Source organism: Gastrolobium bilobum, unplaced genomic scaffold, assembly GCF_033153095.1.
Source record: "Gastrolobium bilobum isolate Gb01-03AN ecotype WA unplaced genomic scaffold, APGP_CSIRO_Gbil_v1 utg1531, whole genome shotgun sequence".
NCBI lineage: Eukaryota > Viridiplantae > Streptophyta > Magnoliopsida > Fabales > Fabaceae > Gastrolobium > Gastrolobium bilobum.
The window spans coordinates 15,629-31,411 of record NW_026896587.1 but is presented as its reverse complement, the minus strand read 5'-3'; the positions used below and the strand labels follow the sequence as shown (position 1 = coordinate 31,411).

The window sequence follows — 15,783 nt, the reverse complement described above, 5'->3', positions numbered from 1 at the left end:
TTTGACAATGATTATAAAATAAAATTTACTTCAATATATTCTAATTTATTTTTTATTCTATTTCCAAATCTTAATTTTTTTTATTTTCTTATATATATTTTTATGATATATTTATATTTAAATAAACATAAAATATATTTACGTTTCATTATCTTTTTGAATCTTATGATTTAAGATTTATCTTTTTTTTTGGGCAAGCTATAGGGGAAAACCCTCACAAAACAAATTAATTCATCAGAATACGTCTAGTACTACAAAGGAAAATTAAATAAACAAAAAACAAAAAAAAACCAACTAATGCCAAGGGGAGGGGATTGGAATGTTTTAAAGTCCTCTTGATCTGGCCTTTCTGGTTGGAGATTTGCCGGCCAGTTTCCACAAGAGTTGACTTCCATGTAAACGTGCATAAAACGCACAATCTATTAATTGTATATACATTTTTATTATTTCTTATTTTTCTCTTTTTATATTTCTGTTTTGCCAGCTCATTGATTTTCTGTTTTGCCAGCTCATTGGTTGTTATAACAACCCATAGATTCTGATGTATCATTTTCGATTTGTATATATTCCCTTTGTCCAGACAAATGATTAACAGAATGAATATTCAATTTTTCATCTTGTAATACAATCCAATGTTTAAATATTCATGCCCGTAAACGAATTAGCAACTGAGACTCACAGGTGGTCATACCACCGTGGTATCACCAAATATGGTGAGAAAAGTGATAGCACAAGCATATTCACTTTCTAGAACTATCTTCCTCCACTTTCTTTCCTAAGCAAATTGCAAGCCTTTTCGCATACCTCACAACAATTCTGTTGTTACAGCATTACAATGTTTGTTACGGCATTGCAATGTTCAACTTAGTAGAAAAAACATTAATCCACTAACCAGTTAAGTTACGCAAGTTACCTCCACAAGTATGGTAGTTAAAATTGGAGTTTTACTTAATATCGAAAGGAGGATAAAAAAATCATAAAATATAAAAAAAATCGTAAAAAATCGTAAAATCATAAAAGTGCAAATTTAAATTAGAATTTTAACTACCATACCTGATTTACCTTTAGATGCTCGCTCCACTTGTGTTTAGTTTTATCTATCCTTCGTCTAGTGGAACCCATTTAATTATTGCATGAGTGTAGATCTTTGGGATATGGTCCTATCTCTGATGATGGCATTTCATGTACCATGTATGATGGCATTTCTCCAATTCCATGCTAACCAACAAGTGACCACAAAAATCATATGCCAATTGACTTCATATCGAGAAGATTCCATTTGCTTTACGTTATCAATTAACCAATTAATGTGCAAACCAGAATTAGAAAAGGTAACAATCAAAACCTATGGATTAAATAGATCTCCAAGATGCAGTTTATAGAGCCTACTCTTAGTTTGAACTCTACCATGGGCTTCTTTTCTAGAGGAGTAGTCTAATTCTTTGACGACCCATGCATCTTCAAATGACGTCCCACAAATTTGGTTAGCCAATTTGGTCAATATGAACCCCAGAAAACATTAAGATTGAGAGGTAACACACTTCTTATGAGTTGTATGATTTCAAATGGAAGCCGGTTCCCAAGCTCCTCTACCCTCTAATTTCCATGAGCATCTACATATTCACTTACATTCTTACTAGCCTATGTTAGTATGTAGGTGTCCTAGAGACAATCTATTTTATCATATGAACACCTTGTACTATTTGGTATTTCATGATTTATATATTTGAGTGTACTTTATCTTTATCATATTTAAGTCTCGCCTATATTTTATAGTTAATATGATTTTAAAGATAAAGATCCTAGGAATAGAACAAATGTTCACTCGAGGATCTATGATAGGGATTATGATCATGAGGACTCGAGGATACTACATGTCTATTATCATGAGGACCCTAAAGCATGAATTGAATCGTTGCGCACAATTCAAATCATGAATAGAAAAATTTCGATTATAACCAGGTGAAAAATCTAGTAAGAAGATTTTCTATTACCCCATTACAAGATCTTATTATTGAATCAACAAGAAAATCTAGTAAACCAAGAAGTAAATATTCAAATGTCTAGGAGAATTGAAAAATCAAAAGAATTATAATAAAAAAAAAAGTTGATTTGTATGATATTTTTGTAATAGAATCCTCACAAAGATTTTTCCATACAGAATTTTTTATTCCTTTATTAATCTCTTCATAAATGTTTATACAGTCTTGTTAGCACTTTCCCAAGAATGCGAACACCAATTGTGCTTAGTCCACTCCAAATTCACTGTCGAATTACCCTCTATCCTCTTAAATTTCTTCCAATCACGTAGGACATTCTTTAAATCCGCTACCTTAGCATAGATACTTCTGCAACAATTGGCATGGACGGTGGTGACTACCCCAAAATCTTTGCTATTTTGGCAAAATCCACTAAAATAAAGGGTGTCTAAGAACCGAACTCTAAGTCCCAAATCTCCAATTATACCATTTTTAATGAGGTCAACAAGCACATCTTGTTCCTTTTCTCCTGTGGAATTGTCTTTCTTTCCATACCATGTTTCAAACAAGGAGATGGTCTTGTTGTTTGACCTCACAAGGTAAAATCCAGTGTTGATTGGATTTTTTTCTGACCAAGGATCACCAAGGTACATGTCCGTGCTGATTTGAAGGTCTTCAGTCTCATTCTTGCTCAATCTTGTAAAAGGGTTTCTTAGCCACATTACATCAGTGTCCTGTAAAAATGAATGTTTTGAACATTAATTAGAGGAGACTAAGAGAGAAAGAATCACTAACAAATCAAATATATTTCGAATTAACCAACAATGTTTGTTTCAAGTCATAAGAGGCATGTTCCCATTTATAAGAGATTTCGAGTTCGAGCCCTAAAACCGGATTAGTTGGATAATTGTTGAACCGGTGGATATATCCTAAAAAAAAATTATTTTGAATTGAATTAATATTAAATTTGCACTTATTCACCTTTTAAAATAACTTTTTCTCAAAGGGGTTATGTTATCTACACAAAAATAAACAACAAAAATCTTTATGGATGTGTCCTCAATCTAAAGCAAGAATTATACTAGCTAGCTTTTTCTTCATAGTATTGTGTTGCCTACATGTACGTTGTGAGGGTTTTTTTTCCTGTGTAACACTTGTTTGCAAAATTGTAATAGCTTTGTTAAAAGGCTTGAATTCAAATTACACCAGATAATGGTACAGAGAAAGAAAAATAATACTGATATAACCATTTCGGTTATCATTATATAAAAGATTAAATTATTAATAACAAAATAACGTTAACTGAAAGTCATTGGTTTGCCTTCATTTACCAACTCTAAATTGGTACATATTTAAAAAAAAATGTTGGAACAAATAAAAAACTGAAAATTAAATATATAGACAGCTACAATTCAAAATGGTTTCCATGTTTTTTGGGTTTCCACTACTCTAGCTGTTGCACTTCCCACCATTGGGCTGGGAATGAACAGGCCCACTCATATAAGGAAGAAGCCTAGTTATTTGATGGACTATCTACAATAGCCATCGGGTCCTATGTTTGTATGAGGAGAAAAGTGATACACTAAAATAGCTTGTAATCGAGGAAGGTATATAGCCCATGAGGGGTGTGAATAGAAAAGCATAGAAAATGTTGGACAATCTCTCTCTCATTTCTCTCTCTAACTTTCTCTCTCTCTCTCACGATATCCCTTCTTTCTATTTGTTAAATCGGTGCTCCTACAATTTGGTGCTTTCATCTGATCTCTTCCTTCCTACCATGGCCGATAACACGCGAATGTGTGAACTAAAAAACTGTCTAGAGACCCTTGAACAACAATTTCAAGCCGCTGAGTTAATTCACGAGCAACAACACCTTGTCGTTCAGGAGTCCCAAACCCAGATGCACACGTCCCAACAACTGATGCAAGAATCTCAAAACCGTTTCCATCAGGACCTCACTCGGTTGATTGAGCTCCAACAGACGCCACCCAGTATTCGAGGCATATTGGGATCTGGACCCAATGGCAGTACCTCATCTGGTTCAGATATTTCTAGATCTCGCCAGGTTAAGCTGGATTTCCCTTATTTCTCTTCCGGTGACCTTACTACTTGGATTACTGCTGTTGAGAGGTATTTTACCTTCTACCAAGTTCCACTTCCTGACCGATTAAATCTAGATGCATTCCATCTGGATGAACTGGTAGCTAGCTGGTTCTATGGTTTTGACCAGAACGGCCTCATGCCTGATTGGCGTACGTTCTGCACAGCACTACTAAGGCGTTTTGGTCCTTCTGAGTTTGAGGATCCTGCTTGATCGTTGGTTAGAATCCAACAAACTGGCTCAGTTTTGGATTATCAATCTGCCTTTGAAAAGCTCGTGAGTAAGGTCCCAGGCATTTCAGCCACCCTGCTCCGAAGTATTTTTATCTCAGGTTTAAAACCTCACATCAGACGATCTGTTCTGACTCTCAAACCCGCTGACTATCACGAGGCATTTTCTCTTGCTCGTGTTTATGAAGACCAATCTAATGAGCCACGTTCTTCACGTCCTTGGCAAACCTCACAGAAACCTTTCCATTTTTCTTCCACTACAACTCCTCCTAAACCCACAACCAGTAACCCACTACCCGTCGTCCCTATCCAACGTTTATCACAAGAAGAGAGGTTGTTGAAACGTGAGAAAAACTTGTGTTACAATTGCGATGAGAAATACTCATTCGGTCACAAATGTAAAGGGAGTGCTGCTTTGCTATATTTTGAAGGCACTGATGATGATCCAGGACCGGAGAGTACTGCAATTCCAGAGGTCTCCGTTTCTGGTGATGTGACCCCAGAAATTAGCTTCAACGCTTTGTTCGGCCATCACAATTCCAGATCATTCTGCCTTACAGGGACCATCAAGGGTAATTTAGTTCAAATTCTGGTTTATGGGGGCAGCACCCATAACTTCATTACTGCGCGCATGGCAAGTTTTCTTAACTTAACTATGCAGCAAATTGACTCATTCCAAGTGCAGGTGGGTAATGGTGACACACTCCAATGTAAAGCTTCTTGTGTGACAGTTCCATTAACTCTCCAGTCCACTACTTTCTCTGTGGATTTGTTTGTGTTGGATCTTAAAGGGGCAGACGTTGTCCTAGGCATTCAATGGCTTGCTAAACTTGGACCAATATCCACGGTGACACCAGCCCTGGCCCATCCCAAATTTCCAACGCCCAACTACATAAACTCGTAGCCCAAAACTCAGTCTCCTCTTGTTTCATGTGTTAGTATATGGGTGTCCTAGAGATAATCTTTTTGATTAAATAAGGACATAAGATGTAGACCTTTTTGTCGCAAATTAATAATAAGCACTCTTTATCCTGTTTCATATTTAGTCTCGATATTATTGTTAATATATTATGAATAAACTGGATAAACCCCTTGGAATAAAATAGGTATCTCTTAAGTATCTGTGATGAGATCACGATCATGAGGATTTAAGGATACCAGATGTTTATTCCTAATTTTATGTTCCTAGTCTAGAGACACTGAGAATGGGGATCAGTGATCTCGGGTAAGACTAGCACGACTTATCTACTTGTATTCGGATCAAGGTAAAGACCTCATGAGCTACAGATATCAAGATGTCTTAGCTAAAGTCGTGGGTGGACCTATAAGGGTATAGCTCGCGCTGAACAGACCCACAAAGAGACTCTATGAGGAAACCTCACAGAGAGTATCATTAGAGTAGTCTCTTTACATTTGGGTATGTCTTTCCTTAGACCAGAAGTTATTACCTAGACTGTGTTCTAGAAGGCATCCTTTGACTGTATACCTCGTCTGCCTGAAACATGGAGACTCATAGGTATACTGTTGAGCTTGTCCTGAAAGAGCACAGGGCTAGGGTGATAAGCTGAAGGAATTCGTCAAATCTCTGTGAGAGATTAGGTTATCTGTAAACCGGAGAAATCGGGAAGACATTTATAGGGACTCAGGAATCTATGCATAGTAAAAGAGATCATGAGATGATCTGCCTTTAGAGTCAGTAAATTGAAGATTCCCTATTTCGAATAAAGCTTACCATAAACCGCAAGGGTTGATACGTTTCCTTACCCTAGGTTTAATGCGAAGGTAACCGAGACGAAATGAGATACATACGGCAACCAAATATGTGTAATAGGATGATTAAGTCATTAATCTAACTGGCTCTGGAGCAACAAAGCATTGCTAGTGCTCTGTGTTGTCATTATATGGGTTGTGGGCTTGTTGGGCCCAAGCCCGTTTATGTCAGTAGCTATGTTGGGCCTAATGAGTCACACACTAACACCTTATTGTCATGATGATATAGCATTAAAGGTATTGGGCCTAATAATGGTTGTTAGCCCAAGATGAAGTTTGGAAGCCCACCTAAGAGGGAGAGTGGTATGGTTAATGGGCTTGGATGGTCCAAGACATTACTAATTAATTTAATTGGTTAAATTAATTATCAAATATTTAAATTTTGAATCTTGAATTTGAAATTTGAATTTTGAAATTTGAATTTTGAATTTGAATTTTGAAATTCGAATTTTGAATTTGAAATTTACATTTGAATTTTGAATTTTGAGTTTTGAATTTGAAATTTGAATTTTGAATTTGAAATTTGAACTTGAATTTGAAATTTGAATTTGAATTTAGAATTTAAATGTTTGAACATTTGAATTTAAATGGTTGAATTCGAATTTGAATTGGCTATGAAAAGTTGTTTCATAACAAAAGGATAAGATTAGATCTTGTCGGAACAAATCTCTTGTATCAAGAGAAGATCTATAGAGATCTCCAAGGGCTGATTTGGGGCGCCACTTTGGATGGATGATGAGTGTCATCTAGTCCACCAAACAAGCTCCAATTAGATTTGGTTTGTTGAGAGAATCAGTGAGTGAGTTGGTTCAAATTTGAATGCATTTGCTCAACGAATCTGGACCCCTTTTGGGGCTGAATAGGGGCGCATAATGGCTGGCCATATGATGGTCATTGGATCAGAATTTTGACTAGGTAGAGACCTAGTCTCATGAGGATTCAAAGGTAGGTTGTTGGGAATTTTGAATTGCAAACAACTCCCCTTTCTCTCTTCTCTTGTGCGCCACCTACATCATGGATTTAAGTGAAAAATCTGATTTGATTAACTAACTCTCTCACTCTCTACTAGGGGTAAGTTCTCCTTAAGGTTTTCAGAAAAAGACCTAGCCAATTCTACTCCAATCCATTCCCACTCTTGTGAAGTTTTCATGCTGAAGACTTCACTCTTCTAGACACATTTACCTAGCCTCCTTCTTCACCTATTGAGCGCATAACAAGCCTCTTTGTGGTGGTCAATTGGTGGCTTGACAAGAAGAGTTCTTGCATCTTGACGTGGGTGGTGTAGATCAACATTTGAGGGTTTGAACCCTTCAAACCTAACACTGATCGTCTTGGAGTTTTGAACTCACAAACAAAGGTAACATCATACTGTCATAAAGCATGATTCTTGATTGCACGTGTGATTCCGCATAAGAAAATTTTTTGTTTTTCCCTCTCACATGCTACGGCTTTCAAGGCCAGTTACTTTCATCATGTACCTCACTAGCACACCCCAGGACACAGCCCAGCCACAAGTTTCAAGTCCACCTCCCTCCCTCATCCAAAGGCTCTTAAACCAATTTCCAGATGTTTTCCGCATGCCCACCACCCTGCCACCAGACAGATCCTTTAACCACCCTATTAATCTCATACCCAACTCCAAACCTGTCCAGGTTTGCCCTTATCGATACCCCCATTTTCAAAAGGCAGAAATTGAGCGATTGGTTAATGAAATGTTAACTACTGGTATCTTCCGTCCGAGTCAATCCCCTTTCAGTTCCCCAGTTTTGCTGGTGCACAAAAAAGATGGCACGTGGCGTTTTTGTGTTGAATACTGTTCCCTGAATGCCATTACTATTCCTGATAAATTTCCTATTCCTACGGTAAATGAATTGCTGGATGAGCTACATGGAGCACAATTCTTCTCCAAACTTGATTTACAATCTGGGTACCACCAGATTAAAATGGAACCATGTGATATACACAAAACTGCCTTCAGAACTCATAGTGGGCATTTTGAATTTTTGGTGATGCCATTTGGGTTATCCAACGCCCCATCAACTTTCCAGGACACCATGAATCATGTATTCACTAGATTCCTGCGGAAGTTTGTTGTCATCTTTTTTGATGATATATTCATCTACAGTCCCTCCTTACAGGCCCACGCTGCGCATTTACTACAAGTACTCTAGACACTTTGTACGCATAATTTTTTTGCTAAGATTACTAAATGCTCTTTTGCTGTGCAGGAAATCCAATTCCTTGGTCATATTATTTCAGTTTTAGGTGTCTCACCTGACCCATCCAAGATACAAGCCATTCGTGACTGGCCCGTCCCTCTCTCAGTTACACACCTACATGCTTTTCTGGGCCTATCGGGTTACTACCGCAAATTTAATAAAGGATATGCATCAGTTGCAGCCCCTCTCACTAATATACTGTCTAAAGATGCTTTCATGTGGTCCGCAACTGCAGAACAAGCATTTGTTTTACTTAAACAGTTAGTGATTAATGCACATATTTTGGCTCTCCCAAACTTCTCGCTTCCTTTTGTTTTGGAAACGGATGCTTCTGGCGTAGGAGTGGGCGCGGTCTTACTACAATCCGGTCACCCAATTGCTTATTTTAGCCGGAAGTTATCTAAGAGCATGCAAGCAAAATCCACTTTTTTCAGAGAGATGTACGCCATCACCTCGGCAGTCGCTAAATTGCGACAATATCTTCTGGGTACTTCCTTTGTTATAAAAACGGATCATAAGAGTTTGCACCACTTGATGTCACAAGTGATTCAAACCCCAAAGCAACAACAATTTCTTGCGAAATTGTTGGGTTTCAACTACAACATTCAATACAGTCCTGGAAAGTTCAATGTTACCGGGACGCCTTGTCGCGGCAACCAGAGGGGACTCACAGCAATTCATCCCCTGAGCTAATGCTACTAAGCTATCCTACCTCTCAGTATAGTCCAGTTATATAGTCCGAATTACAGAATGACTCCTATGCTACTGGTATTTTACAAGAATTACAAATTGATTCTTCGAAATAGCCACATTGGCATAAGCATAATGGGTTGTTGTTCCATCGTAACCGCTTATACATCCCTGCGGGCTCCTCTTTAATCTCTTCCCTGCTCCATGAGTTCCACTCATCCAAGGTAGGAGGACATGCTGGGGTCAGACGCACTTTGCTCTGGCTTGGCTCGAAGTTCACCTGGAAAAAAATGAAAAAGGACGTTCAACAATTTATCAACCAGTGCGAGATATGCCAGAAAACTAAAGCCCCAAATCACCCACTCTATGGCCTACTACAACCCCCCCCCCCCCCCCAATCCCCGATGCCATTTGGTCGGAATTGTCAATGGATTTCGTTACCCATTTGCCCAATTCAGGGAGATTTACTGACATCTTAGTCGTGCTGGATAGACTCACAAAAGGGGCTCACTTTGCTCCTTTACCACCCAAGTATTCTGCCGCCAAGGTGGCACAGGTCTTTTGGGACACGGTGGGCAAATTGCACGGTCCACCCAAATCTATAGTTTCGGACAGGGACCCTATTTTTACCAGTGAGTTATGGAAAGCATTATTCTAGCTACAAGGGACTAAACTCCATTTTAGCTCGGCTTACCATCCCCAGTCAGACGGTCAAACCGAGAGGGTGAACCACAGTTTAGAGCAATACCTGAGGTGTTTCGTTCACGACCATCCATCAGCTTGGCATTGTTTTCTAAGCTGGGCAGAATTTCATTTTAATACGGCTCACAACCGTTCATATGGAACCTCACCCTTTCAAGCCACTTACGGCCGTACGCCTCCATGTTTGCTGGAATATACTTTGGGCTCGACTCCAATAGAAGCAGTGGACTCAGATATGTTCCTCCGCTCTAGGATTCTCGCATCTTTGAAACAAAGTTCAAGAAAGGCGCAAGCTTTAATGAAGAATCAAGCATACCGTAAGCGTAAAGACCTCACCTTTCAAGTAAGGGATCGAGTTCTCTTGTGACTGCAACCATACCGCCAGTTGTCAATCCACCACCGGTCTTCCCACAAGCTCAGCCTCCGCTTTTATGGGCCCTTTGAGGTGGTCGAACGCGTTGGGAAGGTAGCATACCGTCTTCAGCTGCCGGAAGGCTCCAGGGTGCATCCCGTCTTCAACGTCTCACTACTGAGACCCTTTTTTTCCTTCAGGTAGTTTTGACATCCATCCATTACCTTCACAGCTGCAGAGCACACCGCTTGTCCATCGTCCGGCTGCCATCGTCTTTCATCGTTCCGTTTGGAAACATGACAAGGAGACACCACAAGTTCTCGTCCAGTGGCAGGATTTGCCCCCAGAAGAGTCAACTTGGGAGGACAAATCACTTGTTTCTATGGGTTTGGCTTCCAGGTCTCACCCTCTGGTGCCAGTTACAACCCCTGGGTGTAGCAAAGGGTCATCTTGAGATTTAGAAAGGAGTTATGAGTAGCTACAACGTTCAAAGCTCACTTCTGTAAGACACGCTTTGGAAACCCCACACCCATTAACCACAGTCGCCACGGTGACCAATCAGGAGACAGATACGGGGATTCTTATCCCTTTGCCCACCAATCAAACTCAAGTGCACAACAGTTGTCTCCCAGTTCCATCTATTCCTAAGGCCACCGACAACTTAGAGAGTTTGCCAAAGGGCTGTCAACAAGTGGGCCTTGCATTGGAGGGCCCAAGCGTACTCGCAGACGAGTCTTGTTTTGAAGACCAAGGAAATGTTGCACTTCCTACCATTGGGCTGGGAATGAACAGGCCCACTCGTATAAGGAAGAAGCCTAGTTATTTGATGGACTATCTACAATAGTCATCGGGTCCTATGTTTGTATTAGGAGAAAAGTGATACACTAAAATAACTTGTAATCGAGGAAGGTATATAGCCCACGAGGGGTGTGAATAGAAAAGCATAGAAAATGTTGGACAATCTCCCTCTCTTTTCTCTCTCTAACTCTCTCTCTCTCTCAATATCCCTTCTTTCTATTCTGTTAAATCGGTGCTCCTACACTAGCACCCTTCTAAAATCTAGATTGCTAACACTTAAATGCATGTTGCTGCCAGATCATACAACGTGCTACCATATAAGAAAGGTAAGATGAACTATACCTTCCACCTCATGTCACAACTTTCTAAGGGAAGTTTGACAAGTTCACGATGGAAATATAATATTATCTTTTCATTTAAAAGTTTAAAAATTCGTAATGGAATTTAAAACTTTCACAACTTTTAAACTAATTTAAAACGGTAGATGATGGAGTTAGTTACCAACCATATAAAAGTAATTTTTTTTTCTATGACTAGAGCTAAGGTTATCTTCTACAACTCCAAAATAATATCATTTTAGGATTTGTAGAAGAAATGAAGGTTATCATTACAATCTTTTTTATTTCGATAATTACAATCTTTTACATTTAAGGTTATCATTTGAATAAACTATTTTTATTTCAGACTAGATTTGTATTATTGTATCATGATTTGTCTGGTCTACATGTTGTAGTTCCATGACTTGATACATTATTTATGTTATGAAGTTTTTCAGTTTATTTATTTATTGTAATTTACATACAGCGATTTTTTGAAAAAGATTTACTGAGTTAATATGATAAGATTCATAATTTAAAATTTAGCATCCGCATTTATATTGAGATATGCTTATTACCATTTATATGTTTAATACACCGGGTGTTACAGTTTTTTTCCTGTGTAACACTTGTTTGCAAAATTGTAATAGCTTTGTTTAAAAGGCTTCAATTCAAATTACATGAGATAATGGTACAGAGAAAGGAAGGTTACACTTATAACTAATATAAATATTTCAGTTATCATTAGATTAAAGATTAAATTAATAATAACAAAATAACGTCAACCGAAAGGCATTGGTTTGCCTTCATTTACCAACTCTAAATTGTTACATATTTAAAAAAAAAGGTTAGAACAAATAAAAAACTGAAAATTAAATATATGGACAGCTACAATTCAAAATGGTTTCCCTGTTTTTTGGGTTTCCACTACTCTAGCACCCTTCTAAAATCTAGATTGCTAACAAGTAAATGCATGTTGCTGCCATATCATACAACGTGCTACCATATAAGAAAGGTAACATGAACTATACCTTCCACCGCATGTCACAACTTTCTAAGGGAAGTTTGACAAGTTCATGATGGAAATTAATACTATCTTTTCATTTAAAAGTTTGACAAATTCGTGATGGAATTTAAAACTTTCACAACTTTTATAACTAATTTAAAACAGTACATGATGGAGTTAATAAATTGCCAATCATATCAAATTCCTCTTACAACGGGTGAAGTTAGTTCCTGCAATCTTATAATAACATTGTTTTAGAATTTATAGAAAAAATGAATAATATTTTGAGTTACAAGAGAAAAATAATTTTTTTTAAATATCTTGTACAATTATTTCAAATCCCTAATAATGTTAATTTTGTGGCGGGAGAAACATTTTTTCCTAAATTTATTTAAATTAAATGTTAAAGATTGTAATTATCGAAATAAAAAAGTTGAATTTATATATTCTTTGGTAAAAAAGAATTTATTATAAATTTATTTTTTCGTATCTTAAGCTTTAAATTTAGTTTAAGGAAAAAGAATGAAAAAAATTTAAGTAATAACTAATCACCTTACGTTCAAATATATATTTTTTAAAAGTTGCCAAATCCTTAACAGAACTCATTCATAAATAAAAAAAATTCTTAATTAATAATCATTCTAATAATTATCTAAAAAATTAGATTTTTTTTTTTTTTTTTTTTGATAACAATTAGAAATTTTTTTAAAAATACTAATACCCTTATCTTTTTAAGTATAGTCAACCTTATTGATTAATCACGATTTTCACTCCTCTAATTTGTGCTTTCAATCTCAACCACGAAAATTACATCCCTATTATTCAAGCTTCAAACTATGTAACCAATTCAGTTTCTCCATAAATGTTTTTTTGGTATATTTATGAGTTCTGTTACATACACCAAAACTTGATGGAAAAAATGTGAATCATGCTTTATCTAGTTAGTAACACGCCTCAGGTAGTCACGTCACGGATGAATCAAATAATATTTAATGCAAAGGTAACGAATATAGTTGATGTGTAGGTTAGCAAATAAACCAGTAATTCTATTGAATTGATTTTACAATCTAATTTTCTTTTTCTTTTTTTAATTTTTCCACCTGTTCATCAATTAAGTCAAGCCGGACAGGACCATTACCAAATTTTCATCAGATTCAAACTCGAAATCACTAATTAAATTAAAAAAAAAAAATTCACGTACTCGATGGATTGTAACAAAAATAGAGCAAAGAAAAAGAAATGTACCGTGAAAATGAAATTGTAGCCACGTTTGAGAACTTCTAAGAGGAAAAGAGTCCTTCTCCACATCATCTTAATGAAATCTTGAGACATGTAGAGTTTCTCTCCTTCAAAATGATCACCATCTGTTTCCAATCTGAAGCAGTTTAACCGCAAAAACTGGCATCGATCATAGGCCGTTCGATCAACAGCTACTATAAGAATGTGATCAATGAGAGACCTGGTTCCATCTCCAAGCCAAAAACTGGTGAGAAATAGATCAAGCATAGTTGTATCACCCTTTATATCTTGATCAGCATAGGCCTTATTTATTATAGCAATTATCACAGTTTTGTTTCCTATTGAGGCTTTGGCCAATGCAGAGTCTAGTTCATCTCCATATGCTTCAATGTTGGTCTACAACATGCACAAAAGAAAAGTAATTACAGAAAACAAATGATTGAAAATTTGAGCCCAATTATGGAAAAAAAATAAAAATGAGGAATAGGTGTTTGAACTTACAATGTTTGATTGTTGGCAGATTGGTTCTTTTTGGGATAGAATTAATTCACCGGAGAAAGAGGAGGACCAGTTGTAAAGGAAAACAAACCCAGCGAAGAGTAATGTTGCAATTGCGAAATTCTCGAGTTTTTGTCTAGGATTATCCATGATTCTCTCTTTCTCTCTGCCTTTTGTGAGAATAGTGAGGCTACAAAACCATATCTGAGAGCTTTATATATATTTGGTGGTTTATGTGAGATCAAAGTAGAGATAGCGAAGAAGAGAGAGTTAGTCAGTGACTTTGTTTTTCTCGAACGTTGCTAGTTAAAGAATTGCCAGAGACTCCAATGAATAAGTACGCGACTTTCACTAGAAATCATGTTGACTATCATAGGTAGGATAAAGTTTTAAAATATCCGAGTCTTCTTGCGCAACTGTGTTAAAATTTTGATAAATAGAATTTTACTAGACTGGAATAGTCAATTAATCAATAAACTGGTGGAGAAATTTAAAAATAATAATAATAATAAAATTTTAAAACATGATGTTCAACCACACAAACAGATGCTCTGCATATTGATCTAAGCGCAACATGCATACCTTGTTTGCCTAACTGCCTGTCTGATCATGTATAACCCTGCATGTTATGCCTCCAGCATATATACTTTCTTAAGTCAAAAAGAACAAGAATCTTGTCCAATTTGGAGTAAAAAGGCTCATAATTGCTAATAAATTGATAAATCATACTCAGATATCTTGTCACTGAATATCTTATATTTTGTAGGTAAAAGTACAAGAAAGGATATCAATTCAGAAGCACAGATGAATGCAAAGGGTGAATTTATCGCGCCACTAGCCCGGTTCACTACTAGAAAAATCCTATATAGCGAGGGAATTGCTATGCAAATTCCGTCGTTAATTTCATCCTCGCTACTACTTTCCCTCGCAAATTCTCGCAAAATCGTTTGCGAGGGAATTTGCGAGGGAAAGTAGTAGCGAGGATGAAATTAGCGACGGAATTTTCATAGCAATTCCCTCGCCATACAAGATTTTTCTAGTAGTGATTGTGGCGCTATCAGCGCTAGAATTAGTTTTCATCACAAAAGATCCGCGCTATCAGCGCGAGATCCGCGCTAGTAGCACGAAGTTACTGTTTCTAGCCCTAATTCCCGCGCTATCAGCGCGAGATCGCGGGAAGCACGTGACTGTTTTTAAATGAGAATCAAAGTGTATCTGAAGGGGGATTCTAAAGTGAGGATTAGATAAAGATTTGGGCCGACTTGACAAAAGTCTATAAAAAGGAAATGAAAACCCTGGGAAGAGGATCTTTGGCTGAGAAGTTCTAAGATATCAAGAAATTGAGAGAGTTCTTAGAGGCTCACGCTGGGGATCAGGAATTTGAAGAATTTGAAGATTGAAGACAATTGATTCTTTCTCTTCATCTTCTTCTTCTTTTCTTTCATCTTATGAATTATTTTTACTTCTTTGTTGTGTTTAAGTCAGATATGTCTGGCTAATTTTCTTTTGTAGTTAGGATCATGGATCCAATGTGAATTCTTTATACTTTCTGAATTGTTTTTATAATTATTTTAATTCAATTAGTTTTATTTTACCCTGAATGAATTTTCCATATCCTTATTAGGTCTGATCAATTTTATAGGGTTTTGAGGGTTATAGTTCACAATAGACATATTATGGTTTTAATCCTGACAAAGGTAAAATAATAATTTGTGCATGATCTAGACATAGGCTTGTACGAATTGCAGACTTTTTAATCCATCAACTTAATGCTTAATTCAAGAGGGATTAATAGGACACTACGATTTTAATTGGTTTAAAGGGTTAAATGCTCTAAGACATTAGGGTTTAACTAATTGAATCGAGAAAGATGAATTGTCTG

At 36.9% G+C, this 15,783-nt stretch overlaps 1 protein-coding gene across 1 annotated transcript; it reads right to left on the bottom strand.

Annotated features, from left to right (window-relative positions):
- Nucleotides 1-2,197: 2,197 nt before the first annotated feature.
- Nucleotides 2,198-14,051, bottom strand: LOC133300783 (uncharacterized protein At1g28695-like). The gene is made up of 3 exons (XM_061500372.1): nt 13,905-14,051; nt 13,410-13,799; nt 2,198-2,713 (listed from the first exon to the last, which is right to left on the bottom strand). The coding sequence occupies exons 1-3, from the start codon at nt 14,049-14,051 to the stop codon at nt 2,198-2,200; spliced, it is 1,053 nt and encodes a 350-aa protein (XP_061356356.1).
- Nucleotides 14,052-15,783: the final 1,732 nt, after the last annotated feature.

What these genes read in the sequence shown, in the direction of transcription:
- LOC133300783 (XM_061500372.1), bottom strand. Translation starts at nt 14,051, where the DNA reads ATGGATAATCCTAGACAAAAACTCGAGAATTTCGCAATTGCAACATTA. An exon ending in TCTGCCAACAATCAAACATT is followed by an intron (nt 13,800 to 13,904) that starts GTAAGTTCAAAC and finishes TGCATGTTGTAG; the next exon opens with ACCAACATTGAAGCATATGG. An exon ending in GCTACAATTTCATTTTCACG is followed by an intron (nt 2,714 to 13,409) that starts GTACATTTCTTT and finishes TCATTTTTACAG; the next exon opens with GACACTGATGTAATGTGGCT.